General features: G+C 43.5%; 1 protein-coding gene across 4 annotated transcripts; it reads left to right on the top strand.

The window, feature by feature from the left end:
* The first annotated feature begins 471 nt into the window (after positions 1 to 471).
* On the top strand, positions 472 to 16,305 carry SLC35E3 (solute carrier family 35 member E3). 4 transcript variants are annotated; one of them, XR_003519832.2, is made up of 6 exons: positions 472 to 1,120; positions 1,993 to 2,103; positions 3,100 to 3,159; positions 6,336 to 6,494; positions 9,904 to 11,913; positions 16,110 to 16,247. XR_003519832.2 is itself a non-coding variant. In XM_027593201.2 (6 exons), exons 1-6 carry the CDS (start codon positions 719 to 721, stop codon positions 14,434 to 14,436), a joined length of 1,002 nt encoding a protein of 333 aa, XP_027449002.1. In that variant the 5' UTR covers positions 476 to 718; the 3' UTR covers positions 14,437 to 16,288. The 4 variants fall into 4 exon arrangements, 3 of the variants coding, with proteins under 3 accessions (XP_027449004.1, XP_027449002.1, XP_027449003.1); XM_027593201.2 differs by having other exon boundaries at positions 476 to 1,120; positions 9,904 to 9,986; positions 14,250 to 16,288; XM_027593203.2 differs by lacking the exon at positions 9,904 to 11,913 and having other exon boundaries at positions 16,110 to 16,305.
* The last annotated feature ends 1,942 nt before the right edge of the window (positions 16,306 to 18,247 follow it).

Below are 18,247 nucleotides of genomic sequence, written 5' to 3'. Positions count from 1 at the left end.
ACATTTAAGTTAAACGGACACTTTTCTAGAACAATTAAAAGGCTCAACATGGATTCAAAAAGAAGAAAATCTAAATAGTGTACTAACAATGATGAGCATGAGAGTTCATCATACTATTTTGCTTATTTTGATTTTTAAAATAAAGTGTTTAAAAATACGCTTTCAAGAAGTAATGCTTTCCCCTCTCTAGTGATGACTACATTTGCTCAGCGTCTGTCCCATACATAAAACTGGCCAATAGCGTCTGCACTCCAGCAGCCTGAGAGCAGCCGTCTGGCATGTGAGTCATCTGACACAAAGGAAATGTCCAACATCCCAGATGGACCCCACCAGAGCCTGGGTTAGGCGACCAAGGAGGTGGGGGACCGAGGATGCAGTTTTGTCTCACGCAGAGCCCAACGCGCCTGCGCAGGGTAGACACTGCTCCACCCACAGCTCGGGGGCGGAAGCACTGGAGCCCCGAGCCACGTGGTCGCGGGCGGAGGGGGGCGGGGCTCGCGGGACGTGCTGCCGCGTCGGCACCAGCTGAATGGGCGGCGGCGGAGCATGTGTGTGCCGCTGAGGCTGCCGCTCGCCCGGGACGCGGAGAGTGCATGCCTCTCCCGGGCCAGACGGTGAAGCCGGAGAGGACGTGGAGGCAGCGGCGGAGGGGAAGAGCGGCGGGAGACAGGCTGGGCATCCCTCTCGGGGGCTGGAGGGCCCCGGCTTGGCGGGGGTTATGGCATCGCTTGCGGACCGAATGCGAGGCAACGGGCGCATCGCCGCTGGGCTCCTGCTCAACCTACTGGTGTCCATCTGCATCGTGTTCCTCAACAAATGGATCTATGTGCACCACGGCTTCCCTAACATGAGCCTGACCCTGGTGCACTTCGTGGTCACCTGGCTGGGCTTGTACATCTGCCAGAAGCTGGACATCTTTGCCCCCAAAAGTCTACCGCCTTCCAAACTCCTCCTCCTGGCCCTCAGCTTCTGCGGCTTCGTAGTCTTCACCAATCTCTCTCTGCAGAACAACACCATAGGCACCTATCAGCTGGCCAAGGCCATGACCACGCCGGTCATCATAGTCATCCAGACCCTCTGCTACAAGAAAACCTTCTCTACCAAAATACAGCTCACGCTGGTGAGTAGCTTCAGCTTCGCGAGGCACACCTTTAACAATCCACCTCCTGGACCGTCTTTCTCCCCGGGAAATTTGAATGTTTAATCTTGCGTCACGCTCTTTCCCCATCATCTTGAAATCCACAAATGAGTCATCTGTGACCATGTGAACCTCAGGCTTATTTGGGAGAGATGAAAAAAGTCATCTTGGCACTCTGTCGGGCTCCTAGCCCAGGAAGAGTGTGCTTGTGTGAGTTTTCGTAACTACTGTTTGATGGAAATCCTTAAATTCTGTGATTGGTAAGAAAAGAAAGCTGTATTGTGTTACGCAATTCAGTGTATCAGAATATCTGCAAAATCTCAAACTGAAAAGCGGCCCTCCTTTGACGCAGGGGAATCAAATCATGTAAACGTTAAAGGTTCAGCATAAAATATGTCTCCGAATATGTCTGCAGCGACATACTGCAGAGGTTTCTGTGTCTTTAAATAAAAGGAGATGATAATTTTAGCACTTAATGATTTACAGTATTTAAATTCTTAATGCTTTTGTTATACGTTCATGCTTACATGTTGTTTAGACACTAGTTGGGGGGGCCCATTTACTCCTCTGTGCTTGCAGGTCGTATGTATTTGTTGCAAATTTAAATGCATTGATTCATTATTTTACCCAGAATTTTAAGTAGAATCAAATATGAACATAAATATAGAATTAACGTATTTCACTTTGAGGAAATCGGTTTGTTTTCTCAAATGGAAAAAAAAAATCCATTTATAGAGGTTCACTGTTTCCCAGTGATGTTTTTATGATTAACCTTGTAAGACAACATGAAAGGAATACTAAGTTTATGTCTCATGAATTTAATCTAAACAACATTTGCCTCTTTTTCTTTACAGATTCCTATAACTTTAGGTGTAATCCTAAATTCTTATTACGATGTGAAGTTTAATTTCCTTGGAATGGTGTTTGCCGCTCTTGGTGTTTTAGTTACATCCCTTTATCAAGTGGTTGGTAATTTTTTTTTCTTTATATGCCTTTTTAGCAGATTTCATAAATTTTGAAGCTGTATCCCAAGGTTTAGAAAATACAGTATAGAGACAATAGGCTGTTGGGAAGAAAGCATAATTGCATAAATTGTCTGACTCAAGGTGAAGAGAAGAAAGGAGACAGAGAAACTTGGGTGTATGATGCTCCAAATACCTCCCTACCTGTTGTAAGTGTATAATCCCCATGCTTAACAATTTGATTTTGGGGGGATACTATAGCATTACCTGAGAAATCTTAACAAAATGAGTAGTAAGACTTCGTACTTGAAACTGAGAGCTTTGGTTAAATTTATGATTACTCTTTAATTACAAGATTACTGTGAAGGAATGAGTACCTTTCCAAAATTGGAACAGGGAAGGAAAACTTCAGATTTATAAATCTTTGCCTCAAAAAATATGCTGCTGTTACAACTTGTATGTCAGCTTCCAGTGATTTGTGTGCATCCGTATTTTCTAGCAATGGGCATTTCACTTCTGGTACTGTCGTAGCACGGTGCCTTGCCTACAGCAGGTACTCATTAAAAATTTGTGCATGGATCCACTTACTTCATTACCATAAAATCTCAACAAGTGTGGTTTTTGTTTCTTACGTAGTGGGGAAAAATAACTTGGTGTAGGGTGCAGTGAAACAGTATTTTCTCTATACTGAAAACCTTGGACTGGAAATTCTGGGTGTGCCTGCATGGGGAGTCAGAGCCGCAATGTGTAACCAATTTTCTTTTTTCACAAATATCTGCTGGTTATAAACTAAGGCATTCTTGTTCTGCATGCTATAACTTTAAGAATACAGCCTTACATCTGAAACTTTCTAGTACTGATCATTTCAGAAACATTGTTATATAAACATTGTGGGGCTGTGGGAAGAAGCAGTGTAAATAAGAGACCAGTGTCGTGAAAGGACGGAGCACCCACTCAGTGCTGTCATTTGGCTCTAAGATATTCTGTCTTTCACTACAGAGAGGAATGAGAGCAAGCTCAGCCTTGTGCTTTAAGAAGATTGTACTTAGATGTACTTCAGTGAGTTTAAATTTTGTTACTAGATACAGTAAGTGAACATTCCTGTTTGTCTTTTTTTGTTAAACAGACCTTTTCTTTTTTTCTTTTTTTTTTTTTTTTTGGCCCAGGAGGGATTAACTGTTTATTAAGCATCAGAATTTCTTGTATTCCTTATGCATAATTTCAACTCCACATATTCACTGTCCTTGCCAATATGACCATTTTTTGTTTCCACAAGTCTCAAAATTGCTGTAGATTAGAATCAAAGGATTGTGTATCCCTCAGGTACATATTTGAAATGGGATTGCCTAAGGAATGGTTGTGGACAAACTAATAGGCAGAGCTTTCTATTATTAAAAAATAGTAAAAGTACTGTTAAGGAATTAGGTATATTCCCCAAAAGTTCATTTTTTTTAAAAAAGTTGTATTTTCCCATTGTATCCAGCTGTAATTTCTAAGTTATTTCTTCTTATACTGCTAGGGCATTAAAAGGAGTTAAAAGATGAGTGATCAGGTATTAGCTTTAGTTGTGGAAAGACGGTTGACTCCCTTATTCATTCGTTCAGCAGACATTCCTTCAGCTTGATGCTCGGCCTTGAAGATCCAAAGATGAAAAGCAGCTAAAATCCAGCGCTGTAGAGACACTAGCTGTAGTACATTAGCTGTAGACAGCCAGTCACAAGCAGTGTAGCCGAGGGTATGAGGAAAGTTCTGAGGAACACCGGGGAGGAAGTGGCAGTTCTTCAAGGGGGTAATGAGGTAAGACTTTGTGGAAAAGTTGACAATTTAAATGGAGGGGCCCACAGGAGTTTGCTTAGCAGAGAAATACAGCAGAGGTCTTTCTTTGCAAAGATGTGTGACAGTACGGAGCATTTTTGGAGAACTTGATGTATTTGGTGAGACTGTAGTTGCATCGTGGGAGGCTGAGGCTTACGGGTGGGTGAGACCAGATGGCACATGCTAAGGAAGTGTGCCCTTTATCCTGCAGGCTCCAGGAAAGGGGTTTAGATAGGGGAGTGGCTTGATCGGTCTCTGTGTTTCAGCAAATTAACTCTGGTGGCACATGATGGGTGAAGGCTCTCCACGGTTCAAGGGGAAGACAAGGAAGGCACTGAACAAAACAGTGATAGAGGCCAGAAACCTTTTGGAGAAGGAATTAGCGGGACTGGACCGAATGTAGAATGAGAAAAGTAAGGCCTCCCATCCTTGGGGGAGATTAGGTCTTTAATTATGGGAGCAACAGTAAGTAAGTACTGAGTTGGTTTTAGAACAGTCCCTGCAGATTGTGTAAGTGAAGGCGGCCGGTAAGCTGTTGACATTTGGGGATTAAGGATGCCCTGAGAACGGAGGTCAGAGCTGGAGATGTCTTCAGGTGTAAGTGAGATCAGTCAGGGAGATAAAAGAAAAAGGCCAGACATCTACCTTAAAAATAGTAAATGAAGGAAGACGTGAGTGAGGAAACAGTGCAGACCAGAAGTCAAGTTCCCCCAGGAGAAATTTGCCGGACCTGCAGAGAGCCCCGTCAGGCAGAGCACAGAGGGGTGACCTTTGGAGGTGACGGTGCCCTTTGGGAGAGCAGTTGCACTTAGAGCGATGGCGGGCAGAAGCACAGAGGGGAAGTGGAGGCCCTGAGAAGAGCCACCGTTCCAGGAGGCTGTGCGGCAGGCACGCAGCCGCTTGGGCAGGCTGCTAAAGAAACCGAGGGCCTGGCCTCCACACTCTGCATCCGTTTTTGCTCCCTGCGCCCCTGCCCCCCCCAGGAGCAGGCCGTGGGAGAATCGATTCTTTGTCCTTCATACTCACAGAAGCCTCTCAGTGAAGGCTGGCGGGAGTATGTTTCAAATTTCCTGCTTTTCTGCTTTTGTCCTGGTGAATTTCTGTAGCGTAGCCTTCAAGTTTATAGAACAGGATACCCAGATCTACAGGAAAAAGAATTATGTAGGAGCAGTTATTCAAAAGCCTGGCTGTTCTTGCCAGATCTTATTCAAGCAGCCCTGTCAGGCTTTCTTTAAAGCCTTCTTTTTAGTCATATTTGCGAAACATTTTGAGGACTGATGGGATTTGAGGTTTTGAGGTGTTGGTTCCCCTGGATGACATAGTCTTTTATTTTTTTGAATCTTTTTAAAAGATTTTATTTATTTTAGAAAAAGAGAGAGCATGAGTGAGGGGGAGGAGCAGAGAGAGAGAGAGAGACATAAGCCAGCTCTGCACTGAGTGTGGAGCCCAACTCAGGCTCGATCCCACGCCCCTGAGATCATGACCTGAGCCGAAATCAAGGGTTGGATGCTTAACTGACTGAGCCACCCAGGCACCCTCTGAATGATGTAGTCTTTTTTTTTTTTTTAAGATCTTATTTATTTATTTGACAGAGAGCACAAGCAGGGGGAGTGGAAGGCAGGCAGAGAGAGAAGCAGGCTTACTGCAGAGCAGGGAGCCTGATGTGGGACTTGATCCCAGGACCCTGAGATCACGTCCTGGGCCAAAGGTAGATGCTTCACTGACTGAGCCACCCTGGCACCCCTGAATGATACAGTCTTTTAAAAGGATTTGTGATTATTTAATTTCTTCAAGTGTATTGGATTACCCACAGAAAAATCATCCACAAAGAAGAAAATTCCTTCTGCCATTGATTGGGGTTTTCTAACGCGAATGAAAAGGCCTCACATACTTTTCTAGCCACCCACATTGGCAGCCAGGGTAGCTGAGGTTCCTGTCAATCCCTAATTAGTCTGCCCCGCTCACCCCCTACTTCTTTTTTGGGGGGGCAGTTTTAGAAAGAAATGAAGTCTAGCACTGCGTCTCTGTTCTTGCTTATCACCTAAATTTCCATTCTTGTCTCCTTTCCCCAAGATCTCTGATACTCATGGGCCCCTGTGTGAATTCATTGACTTGCTCATTTACTAGGGTCGGCAGGGAAGAGAGGATATTTTTTCTCCTTCTGTATAACTGAGAAGAAAATAGATTGTCATACACTGAATTTGTAAAGCTCCTTTCATCCAAGGTGCTTAAAGGACATTTGTATACATTAATGATCTTTTTTTTCTAATTGATCTTTGGAGTCTTGTAGAATAATTAGGCATTTCCTCTTCCCCCAGCCCTGCCCTAAGTTCCCATCCCTGTGACTAGAGTCGCATCTTTTGTTTACTAGGCGATGGTATTTTTTCCCTACCTTACGTGTTTTGTCTCCTGATTTTCAGTGGGTAGGAGCCAAACAGCATGAATTGCAAGTGAACTCGATGCAGCTGTTGTACTACCAGGCCCCAATGTCCTCCGCCATGTTGCTGGTCGCCGTGCCCATCTTTGAGCCAGTGTTTGGAGAAGGAGGAATATTTGGCCCCTGGTCAGTGTCCGCATTGGTAAGTTCTGATTGTTTTGCTAAGAAACAAGAGAATCATCCCTCTGCGATTAGTGCAATTTTTAGTTTTCCACACACAATCTCACACCCTCACACTTAATCTTCATAATCACCCTTGAAGGGAGGCAAGCGAAGGATTATTTTTCAGATGAAGAGACTGAGATGAAGCGTGTGTGTGTCTGTGTGTCTGTAATTTTATAGACATGGAATCATGTCATATATGCTGTTTTTATCATGGATTCCTTTTCCCCAGCCCTGCTCCCCACACACATTCAACATTTCATTTCCCCATCTCTGCCCTTGGAGGTAAGTGATGTTAACATTCTAGTGCATGTTCTTCCATATTTTTCTCTGGGCTATCCATACCCACATAAACAATACACACACACACATGTATATACATAAATTAAACATTTGTTTCTTTTACAAAAGTGGAATAACAAATAATTTTCTGCATCTTGCTTTTCTCGCTTCATATCTCATGAACATCTCTTCAGAACATTCTGTTCAGTGTCCATATAATAGATCCAGTTCTTGACCCCTGTGAACAGTGTTGCAGTAAGCGTCCTTATACATATGTCTTTAGGAACTGGTACTTTTTTTCTTTTGGAATAGAGTCCTAAGAGTAGAATTGCCAGATCAAAGGAAGTGTACTTTGGGGACATTTTAAGTTAGAAAGTATAATCCCCTCCTTAGGGAAGGAATTTCTGCTTCCTGCAACTTTAACCTTTGGAACACAGTCCGTAGAAAAGGCTTGTTTGTTGGTGGTGTTAATTTATCAAACCTACATAGCCCTTACTCTATTCCAAGAACTACTCTAACACTTTGCGAATGTTAACTTATTTAATCCTCATAACAACTTTATTAGGTGGATACTATTGTTACCCTTATATTTATGATATAGGATGAGGAAACTGAGGGACAGAGTTAAGTAGCTGACTCAAGATCCCACAGCCGGTAAGCAGACCCAGAGCCTGAGTCCAAGCATGCTGGCTCCAAAACTCTTTTTTTTTTTAAAGATTTTTTAAATTTATTTATTTGACAGATAGCAAGAGCAGGAACACAAGCAGGGGGAGTGGGAGAGGGAGAAGCAGGCCCCCCGCTGAGCAGGGAGCCCGATGCAGGGCTTGATCCCAGGACCCTGGGATCATGACCTGAGCTGAAGGCAGACGCTTCACAACTGAGCCACCCAGGCGCCCCTCCAAACCCATATTCTTAAGTGCTCTGCTCTACTGCCTGTGAACAGAATGCTAGTGGTTTCAAATTCAGATACTTTGCATATAACCTTTTTTCCACAGTAGAAATCACTTGTCCGTCTCTCAGATAATATTTTCTCTTGATTTTACAAAAGTTGTAGTCATCTTGGTTACCTGGTCTTCAAACTCTTGCAGCACAGATACCTTAAGCCAGGAGGTTTAAACTCGCAGGAGGGTGCTTTGTGTGATAGGCCCCCTGACAGATTCGAAGAAGAGAAAAGCAGCCCCCAAAAGTCAGAGGAACTAAGAACATAGCAGTGTGAGTCCACTGAATAAGAACAAGTCACCTTCGTTCCTTAATGTCCCTAGAGGGCATTGTTGCCTCAAAGTAGAGCATGTAATTGTGTTTTCAGTGACCAGCCAAGTAATCAAGAAGTACGTGTGTAACATTCTGTCAACTCAATAAAATTAACAATGGTATATTTCTAGAAACAGTTTTTTAAGTCTTTAATGAACAAGGTTCTCTTAGTTGAAAGTATAACGGACCTCACTGTTTTAAGACGAGTGAGGTATTACTGTTTTTACCTAAATAGGACACAAGCCCAGTTCCTTCAGTCTTCCTGTGACCTCGGTGATCTAAAAGTTGATAAAAGCCTCAGGGGACAGAATGTATCTTCAAATAGGACATATTTTCTTTATTTTTTTAATTTTTATTTCTTTAAAATTCTTTACTCTTTTTTTTTTTTTTAAAGATTTTATTTATTTACTTGAGAGAGAGAGAGCACGAGCAGGGGGAGAGGGAGAAGCAGGCTCCCTTCTGAGCAGGGAGCCCGATGCGGGGCTCCATCCCAGGACCCTGGGATCATGACCTGAGCCGAAGGCAGACGCTTAACCGACTGAGCCACCCAGGCGCCCCAGGACATATTTTCTTTTGAATTTAAATTTCTTAAGTATCCCAGGCTCCTGGGATCGAATCGTGCATTGGGCTCTGCGCGGGAGGCCTGCTTCTCCCTCTGCCGCTCCCCCTACTTGTGCTCAGTCTCTCTGTCAAATAAATAAAAATCTTAAAAAAAAAAAAAAAAGTATGTAAAGGTCAATGTGGCATCTCCTATAGGTCAAAAGTGTCTCCTTACTAATTAAAGGCCTATTTATGAAAAAAATTTAAATCTCTTAATAATTCAAATCATAACTGATATTTTAACTAAGGTCTCTTATTTTAGAAGTAGAAAATGACTTTATAACTTTTTAACTACAGCAGTGGGAAAGATTTGGGCAGATGTGCTATGTGCACCTAGGGGTTTTTTTGTCCCCCGTCCTCAGCCAGGCCAGTTTCTTCACATCCCACTCACATGTCCTGTGCTTTCTTGCCGCCATGCTTTGGCCCCTACTGTTCCATCTGCTTGGAATCCTATCCCTTGTTCTTTCTCTAATCTGTACGTACATTCAAGTTCCAAACACTCCCTCCCTCCCCAAGCCCCAAATGATGTCTCCTGCGTAGAGATTCATAAAAAACCTGTTGTGTGTTTGCCTGTTCATGAGGCAGCACTCAAGACTCTTTTATCTATTTCCTGAGCTCACTGTCTTTCATGTGGCTAAGAGGTAGCCTAGCAGAGTGGGTTAGACACACGGCCTCCAGAACCAGGCTGCCCTGGGCTTAAATCTCAGCCTTACCACTTACTACTGTGTCATCTAAGGCAAGTTGCTTTTCCTCTCTCTGTTCGTCTGTAAAAAGGGATAATATTTTACTACCTCATGGGTGTTTGTGAGGATTAAACAAGTTAGTATATGTAGAACATTTAGGACAGCTGTTGTCATGTAATAAGTACTGTGTAAGTGCAAGCTATGATTATCATGATTTTTATGAACCATCATGATTTTATGAACCACTTGAGGAACCACTTGAGGAGTGGTTCCTAAGCTCTTTGAGGATAAGACCCTATTCTGAGAAAAATGAACCTGGAAATTCACATTCAGGCAGGATGTTATTGGAGAATTTTCCATTGCATATTGTGGACAAAATTACATTTCTGCATATTATCCGTTCTGCTATTTTACCCTCAATTCTTGCTGTCTCTCAAATGGATTCTTTTAAAACTCTTGTTCTTAATGGTGGTTATTTAAGTTTTTAGAAATGCCTAATGAAATGGATTTTTACTTGATGACTATAAGGATCGCAGCTGCTTTACATTCATGATTCTTTGGGTTTATTTGTAGCTTATGGTGCTGCTCTCTGGAGGAATAGCTTTCATGGTGAACTTATCGATTTATTGGATCATTGGGAACACGTCACCAGTCACGTATCCTTTTCCTAGTAACTCACAAATGCATAGTCTTTTACATTTTCCCAAACTCTGTCACATTCATTTCCTTCTGGAGTCTTGTGCTTACAATTACGTGGCCTACATTGAGTAGCTAGACTTGTTTTCAGTCTTTTCCTGTATCTTTCCACACTAGACTCTATGGAAACTTAAAGAAAGGTGAGCCAGGGAAATGGGTTAGTTTTCTGTCTCATGAAGACTTTTTTATTTTCTTATGCGGTAAGTGACCTTTTTCCCTTATCAAAATCAACATAGAACACCAAGCCTGGTACATAGTTAAATTAAATAAGTACTTGTTGAGTGGATAACGGAGTGGACGCCACGGTTTTTAGTCATTTTGCAGTCCCTATAGTAATAAAGTACCGGTACAGCCAGTCCAAAAACAAAGGGTAACTTCGGACCATTGACATCTGACTTTTGAACATGTTTCTGTGCGTATTTGGGTACGGGTGTGTCTGTATTTTTCAGTATTACTTCCAATCAGGAAATGAAATCAGGCCTTAGAGGTCTGAATCATTTTTAACATTTTGCTTGTCATTCTGTTTCTCTTCTCGTTTCACTCCATCTCTACTCTTAAGCAAAGGCAAAGAAGGATTTCCCCAAATCAGAGAGGTAGTTTGGAAACATTGAATCCAAGTGTGCTGATTTATTTAAATGAGTGAGCACTGAGATGTCAGCAAAGTAAAAAAGCAGCCTATTTGCCAACTATCAATAAATACCAACAACAGTTATAATAAAAGTAATTTTTCTAAAAAAACCCCAACACTTAATAAATGTTTATTTTGCACCAGGCACGTTGGAAAGAAACACTTCGGGTATATTAGGCATCAGACTCTCAAAGCAGCTCCGTGAGGTAAATTCTATCACTGTATTTTGCAGAACAGGAAGCAGAGGTGCAGAGAGGTTAAGTAACACGCTTACGGTCCTATAGCTGAGAAGTGTGGTGTCCAGATTTGAACCCACGCGTTCTAGTCCCAGACCTTTTACACCACGCTGCCGAATCAAGGCATCCAGTGATGTGCCCTGATTAAGAACATTCGTTCAACAAATATTTATTGAACCCCCACTATAAACCATGCATTGACTTAATAGGTGCTTACATGATGAGTATCTACCATATGTTGGGCCCTGGAGATACAGTAGTGAGCAAAAATGCTTGCTCTCCCAGGTTTCAATTCTGGTGAGGGAGACTATAAACAAGAAAAAAAATTGAAGTATACATATACAGTGTGAGGTAGTGTGAAGTGCCAAGGAGAAAAAGGAAAGCAGGAAAGAGGACCTGAAATGTTGGCGGCCGGGTTGAAACTTTAGAGGGGGCAGTCAGGAAGGCTACTTCTGCGTGAAGACCTGGTGGAAAAGAAGTCGCCCCATGCAGATTGGGATGAAGAGCGTTCCCTGCAGAGGGAGCAGCGGGGAGGCCCTGATGAGCACCCAGGAAGCCTCATGGTTGCAGCAGGGAGATGACAGGTGGAGAATAGTAAGGCTCTGAGCGGAACAGGGCGCCGGGCTGAGCAGAGCTTGTACCTGAGTGAGATGGGAAGCCGTTGGCACTTGGGGCGGGGAAATGACGTGGTTTTACCTATGTTCTAATGGGATCACTCTGGGCTACTGAGTTGAGAGTAGACTGAAGCAGGGTGTTTCAGCCTCAGTGCTGTTGACCTTGTGGGTTGGACAGTTCTCATTTGCAGAGGCCGGTCCTGTGCACCGTAGGATGTTTAGCAGCATCCTGGCTTCTACCCACTAGATGCCAGTAGCGCCCCTTTTTCCCAGTTACGACGGCCGGAAAGGTGTCCAGACGTTTTTGGTGACAAAATCAGTCCGGTTGAGAAGCACTGCACTACAAGAGGCAAGAGAAGAAGGGACCCTGGAGAAAGGATGGTGGTTTGGTACCAGGATTGGAGCCTGGGTATGTTTTCAGGTAGCACCAATGGGCTTTGCTGACAAGTCGGATGTGGAGAATAGGAGAGGAAACAGGTTGGCTCACGTGGCTTGGGCCTGAGCGCCTGGTGGGACGGCACTGCCATCAGCTGACATAGGACAGCCCAAAGGAAGGTTGGGGCTGGGGAGTTGGGGGGAGAACAAGCCTGAGAGTTCAGGGTCGGGGTCTCAGCCACAGCTCTTCCAGGGACAGTCGGGTGTCCTGTGTAGATGCTGTTTAAAGCGGTGAGTCTGGTGCAGGTCACCGAGCAAACAAGTAGAAGAAGAAGAGCCGCCCAGAGATTGGGTCCTGGGTCACGTCGGTGTTGGCTGCTGCAGAGCTGAGGGGAGCTGGCAGTGGAGGCCGAGGAGGGACGGCCGAGGAAGGGGAAGGAAGGCGTACAGGCCCACCGGGTGAGGAGGAAGGGGGTCAGCCGGGTTGAATGCCACTGACAGGTCACATCCAGGAAGGCTGGGAATTGAGGAGGGGGCTCGGGAAGGTGGAGGGCGCCCGTGTTCTGACAAGAGCTTTCTGAGTGTCGAGGGGAAAGCCTGACTGGAGCAGAGAGGGGAATTGGAGATACGGGGTATAGACCGTTCCTTTTGCATTGAATTTAATGTGTATGTATTTTTTTTACCTCACTGAAGAATTTTCTTTAAATTTGCCTTCCCTCTCGTATAACCACCTTCCACAGATCATGAACTACTTAAAAAGAGAGGCTGAGGAGTAAAGAAACACTGAAATGTTAGAACCAGTGTGCTTTGAGATAGTTCACCGTGGGAAACGAAGCCTGTCTTCTAATGGGTAGAATTAACGTCCTGGGGAAGGGCCTCTGTCTCTCGGGAAATCCTGTGTAGTGGGTCAGGCGAGCGCAGGTCCCCTGCTGACATGGCTGGCGCTCTCCTGCCCTGAAGGAGCTGGCGGAGGCCAGAGCCAGAGGCCAGAGCCGGAGGCTTGCGGTCAGCCGGCCCCAGGTGTGCGCACCCAGCCTGGCCCGCAGCCACCGCTCTCCTCTGCCATGAGTCAGGGCTGGTGGCATCTGCAGTGTCGGGCTGCCCCAAGCCCCTGGCAGGTATTTGTTATGCATAAATACTGCTCTTGACAATGGCTGACACACGTGGTGCTTGCGGCGGGCTAAAAACTTCGTATCTATTAGCCTAGTTAATCCTGTGATGTAGCTTCTATCGATTTCCAGTGTACAGACAGGGAAGCTGAGGCACAGAGTGGTAGCTCTTTCTTTTCTTTCTTTTTTTTTTTTTAGATTTTTAAAAAAATTTATTCAACAGAGTGAGCGCTAGAGAGCACAAGCAGGGGGAGCAGCAGGCTCTCCACTGAGCAGGGAGCCCCGATGGGGGACTCGATCCCAGGACCCTGGGATCATGACCTGAGCCGAAGGCAGACACTTAACGACTGAGCCACCCAGGCGCCCCGTGGTAGCTGTTTCTAACAGCATTATTGGAAGAGTAGCTGCATACTCTGAAAACATAGGGAAGTCCTAATTCATATGGAAAAGCACATATGTAAAATATGGAAATAATTGTTAAAGGCATGCTGTGTGTTTAGTTTGTTATTTTTAAGCACAGTGATTTGGAAACCCCGAGTCCAGCAGCACGTTACTGCTGGCCACACACCAGACTGGAACCTGGACTTGGAGTTGAATAGGCCCGTCCATGTTTGGACTCCCAACTCTGCCGCTTCCAAACTCTGTGATCGAAGTTACTTGAAATCCTTGAGCCCCAACGGTTATAGGATGGGAAGAGTGATATTGCAGCGAGGGTAAATGTCATGCTTAATGACATGGGGTGACACACGCATGTAACATAGCGCCTAGCATATCACTGATGCTCAGTCTCACTCCCTCCCCTTGCCCCGTTTCCCTCCCAAACTGAGGCATACTGGATGCATTTACCTTGAGTCTGCTGTCTGGTGCCACACACATCTCCCTCATTTGCCAAGGGAAGTTTATTAGAAATAGCACTATAAAACATAATCATAAATTGCTGGGCAAAATAGCTTCTCTGTACCTTGTTCTGAGTTCCTTCTCCAACCTTATAGCATAGCCCCTTTGCTCTTCTCTGGAGAGAGTCGAGATAGTTGAGGCAGTCTCCTTCCACTATTGCTGAAGCCTACTGAGAAAACTAGGATCGACCCAGACCGAAGTTCTTGTTTCTTATATGGGGCAGGGGGGGCGTGCGATTCAGTCTGTGCTTCCTGCAGTTCTTCCAGCCACGGGAAGGCTTTGCGTGCGTGCGTGTGCGTGCGTGTGTGTGTGAATATCACAATCTAACTTGTTGGTTTTGTTGATCCTTAGCCAAAAAACTCAGCTATAACATGTTTGGACACTTCAAGTTCTGCATTACTTTATTTGGAGGATATGTTTTATTTAAGGATCCATTGTCAATTAATCAGGGTCTTGGCATGTTATGCACATTATTTGGCATTCTCGCCTATACCCATTTGAAACTCAGTGAACAGGAAGGAAGTAAGAGTAAACTGGTACAGCGTCCATAATTGGGTTTTGGTGGAGAAAAGAAAGCCACCTCAAGAAGATAAAAAAGTGTTAATTCGGTGTGCAAGTTACTTTCAAAGAGGAAGAAAACATTATATTGCAAAATTCATTGAGTGATGGTTTGCAAGAAGTAGCACAAAGGATATTTTATTCATAAATAGGACTTTCTCTTTTAGAGTACCTCTAAGACCACAGCTCCAGCTTCTTTTCAAAGATTGATTATATGAAGTCTCTAGGATGGTTTGATTATGCCAAATAAAATACGTGAAACTTCCTGCTTATTTCACTTACAGAAATGAAATTATCAGTCATAGAAAGCAAAGTGTAGGAGAGAAGACCCTAAGAGAAAAATCCAAATCTAAAAGTACCATATTTCCAGTAGAAAATTGATATAAGAAGTTACACATTATCCAGAAAACTACGGTTGCTATAGGTGTTCTCTTGTTTCTGAGCTCTCAGTGATCTCTAGAAACTGTATGTGACACTGAAAAACAAAATGGCTCCATGTTTAAATGGCCCAAAGAGGAGACTATGGATGGAACTGAGCAGGTGTCTTATCCCGTTCTGTTGGCCTCGTTGAGCATTTCATGTTGGTCATTTCTTATTACCACCTCCCTGCTATCACCCCCTGCCTCCCACGTTGGAGGCAGGCCTGGAGCTTTCTTTGGCACTAAAGGCTTTGTAGTGAACTCTCTTTCTACGATGGCTGAGGAAGATTTTCATGCAGCAAGTCAGGGCAAATACTATCCAAACATTAAGCAGAAACTTGGTGAAAATATGAGGAAGAGAAGTAGAAAAATAGTCAATATTTAACCAGTTCCATTAGTTTTTAAAGGATTTTAAATTTTTTTAGTTTTAAAGGATTTTAAATTTTTAAAAATTAGGTTACAAGGGAAATACAGGGTTTCCACTTAAGGAAATGTAGTGTCACACATTTCCTTGCAAAATGTGTTTCTGCCTTCCAGCTTCTTGATAGTTGAGCATTAAAAGCTGTTGTTGATAACTTCTCACAATAAATTGACTGAGACAGTCCCTCTTGTAATAAATCTTTTAAAAATATTACATATAAACTTTAAATGAAAAAACAGCTCTTAAGAGGACAAAGAGCCACATATAAAAAATATACATTTTAGGGTTTTTTTTTTTTTTTTTTTCCTGGCCTGTTTGAAATGAAAAGCCTCACTGAAAATGTTTTGACAGAATTTCAATCTATCGGTCAGGTATCAGGTGACCAGTGTGTGTGATTTTCTGTTTTTGTTTTAAATATTCTTTGGTTCTCAGTTTCTAAAGATATTTTTTCTTGTGGTAAGAATTATGAAGCAATCTGTTTTACCAGATGAGCCTCAGGCATTATGTTTGTCTAAGAAATGTTCTCTGTGTGTGTTTAACATATAATTATTTCCCCAAAGCTGGAGAAAAGTATTTCTGTTCAGTGAGAGGATTATGTGACTTCTGCACATGAACAGCTGAGTTGATTTGTGCTATGTGGAAATTCTTTTTAACTGTAAATACTTGGGGGGTATAATCAATGTTGGGGCAGGTTATAATAAATGACTGCTGTCAATAGGAATGCAATAAAAAGATTGGAGCAAGATAGGGTAAGGGTATGTGTATATAGAAGTGAATAAAATATGTACTGGAACTGGAGTCTGATCGACAATTTTTTGTCTTGAAGATGATCTTCCCACTGAAAAGGAAATCCCTGGGGGAAATGACCAGGCCCAACCACAGAAACAAACCAGAAACAGTGCTGTGGATGAACACCCACTGTCCTTTTGTTACAGATGTAACTGTACTGGTTTTTAATTCTATGTTAAATGGCCGAACTTCAGTTTTTATCTGTTACAAATAAAGAGAACCTGATATTTTTACTTTCATGTTGTGTCAGAACTTTTTAGAACCAGTGAAAGAAGGATAGCATCTGTGTGTATTTGCAGTGGTAGTGCTGGTCTGACCAGCTCCCCAAAGTGTAGAATCTAATAAAACAAAATTGTGTTATTTTAAAATAACACAGGGGCACCTGGCTGGCTCAGTCAGTAGAACATGCGACTCTTGATTTTGGGGTTCTGGGTTTGAGCCCCATGTTGGATGCAGAGATTACTTGAAAAAAATAAAATCTTTGGGGTGCCTTCGTGGCTCAGTTGGTTAAGTGTCTGCCTTCGGCTCAGATCATGATCCCAGGGTCCTGGGATCGAGTCCTGCATCGGTCTCCCTGCTCAGCAGAGAGCCTGCTTCTCCCTCTGCCTTCTGCCCCCCCTGCTTGTGCTCTCTCTCCCTGACAAATAAATAAATAAAATCTTTAAAAAATAAAAGCAACAGCATTCATCGGGCATTCCACATTGACTCCATCAGTAAATAGTTGTTAGGTGAATGAACGTACAGAATGGCCAAAGGTGAAAGTTGATTAAAAGAATGGAGACCAGTTTTATTAGATATATTCTGTTTTGCATTTCTATTTCCAAACTTGAACTGGGTTATACTTGCTAAGCTCAGGAATATAATGATAATTTCATTCACTCGGCAGAAGTTTACTGATCATATGTGCCAGACATTCTACGAGGCACTGTGCCAAAACAGCCCTGTATGCCCTATGATCTTAAACCTCTATCTAGTAGAAAAGATAGACATTAATTAAATAAAAACAAAGTGAGTTTATGATGACAATTTCAGATAAATGCTACAAACATAATTCTCTAGAGCATATAACGAGAATCTGGCCCAGAATTGGCTGTCAGTGAAGGTGTCCATGAAGAAAAGATGACTGAGCTGAGCTCTGATGGAATTATGGAAGTTAGATAAGTAAAGGGAGGGGGTCGCATTCTGGTGAAAAGGAATAGCACATGCAAAGGCCCGTTCGTTGGAGGAATTATGATGAGTGGAACTGCTAACAGGACGGAATAGAGAGGCTACATTTCAGGGAGGGGAGGTATGGTGCGGCATGAGAGGAAAGGAAGGCTGTCCTCGGACCATAGAACACCTTGCAGGCATGTTAGGAATCGAGTATGAGCAAGAGGGAGTGTTCTGAGTGTTGTCGCAGCCAACCCCTTTGTGTTGGAACTAATGAAGGAGAACCAGAGGGATGCTAGGAGACCATCTGGGAGACATTGTACCAAGATGTGATAGCTTGGGGGGCTGGTGGCAGTGGCGAGATGACAGACGTGGACAAATCCAGGAGAATTTAGTAGATGGCATCAACCCGGCTGGAGGTGGATTGGAAATGGAGGGCACGGGAGGAGGTGAAGTCAGGAATCACACTGGTTCCTGGGTCTGGTTGGTGTCACTGAGAGAGAATGGTGCCATTCTGTGAGATAAGAAACACAAGATGAGATGCGGCATGGGAAGGAGGAAGATGATGAGTTAATACATAGCCATCTTGATTTTGAGGCATCTTTGAGACATCCAGTTAAAAAATGTTAATCAAATAATCAGATACACAGGTCTAGAAGTCAGGAAATGTTTTAGTTGGAGTGGAGATAGTACGTGGGGAGTTTACAGGGTGTGACCGATATGGATGAAAACACAGATCAGGATGGACTTGCCTAGGAGGCCCGTATAAAACAAGACCACCATTTGCAGCCGAGCCTTGAGGAATACATACCGGCATACACCGGTGGAGGAATATAGTTCTGAGAAGGAAGAAAAAAAGGTAGGAGGAAGCCGAGGGTAAGATAATGGGAGGGAGGGTGGACAGAGGTGACAGCACTGCTGAGAGGTTAAGGTAGATGTGTACAGAAAAATAACCATTGCGTTTGCTGGCAATTCACTGTTGACCTTAGTAAGGCTGTTTCTGCGGAGTGATGGTAGAAAATACAG

This window comes from Zalophus californianus, chromosome 9, assembly GCF_009762305.2.
Source record: "Zalophus californianus isolate mZalCal1 chromosome 9, mZalCal1.pri.v2, whole genome shotgun sequence".
Taxonomy (NCBI): Eukaryota; Metazoa; Chordata; class Mammalia; order Carnivora; family Otariidae; genus Zalophus; species Zalophus californianus.
Note: the sequence above shows the minus strand (reverse complement) of the source record. Positions and strands in the feature narration are given on the sequence as shown.

Coding starts and splice junctions, on each gene's coding strand:
- SLC35E3 (XM_027593201.2), top strand. CDS start 719: ATGGCATCGCTTGCGGACCGAATGCGAGGCAACGGGCGCATCGCCGCT. Junction 2,104..3,099: donor TTACATCCCTTTATCAAGTG/GTTGGTAATTTT, acceptor CTTTCACTACAG/AGAGGAATGAGAGCAAGCTC. Junction 3,160..6,335: donor TTGTACTTAGATGTACTTCA/GTGAGTTTAAAT, acceptor CCTGATTTTCAG/TGGGTAGGAGCCAAACAGCA.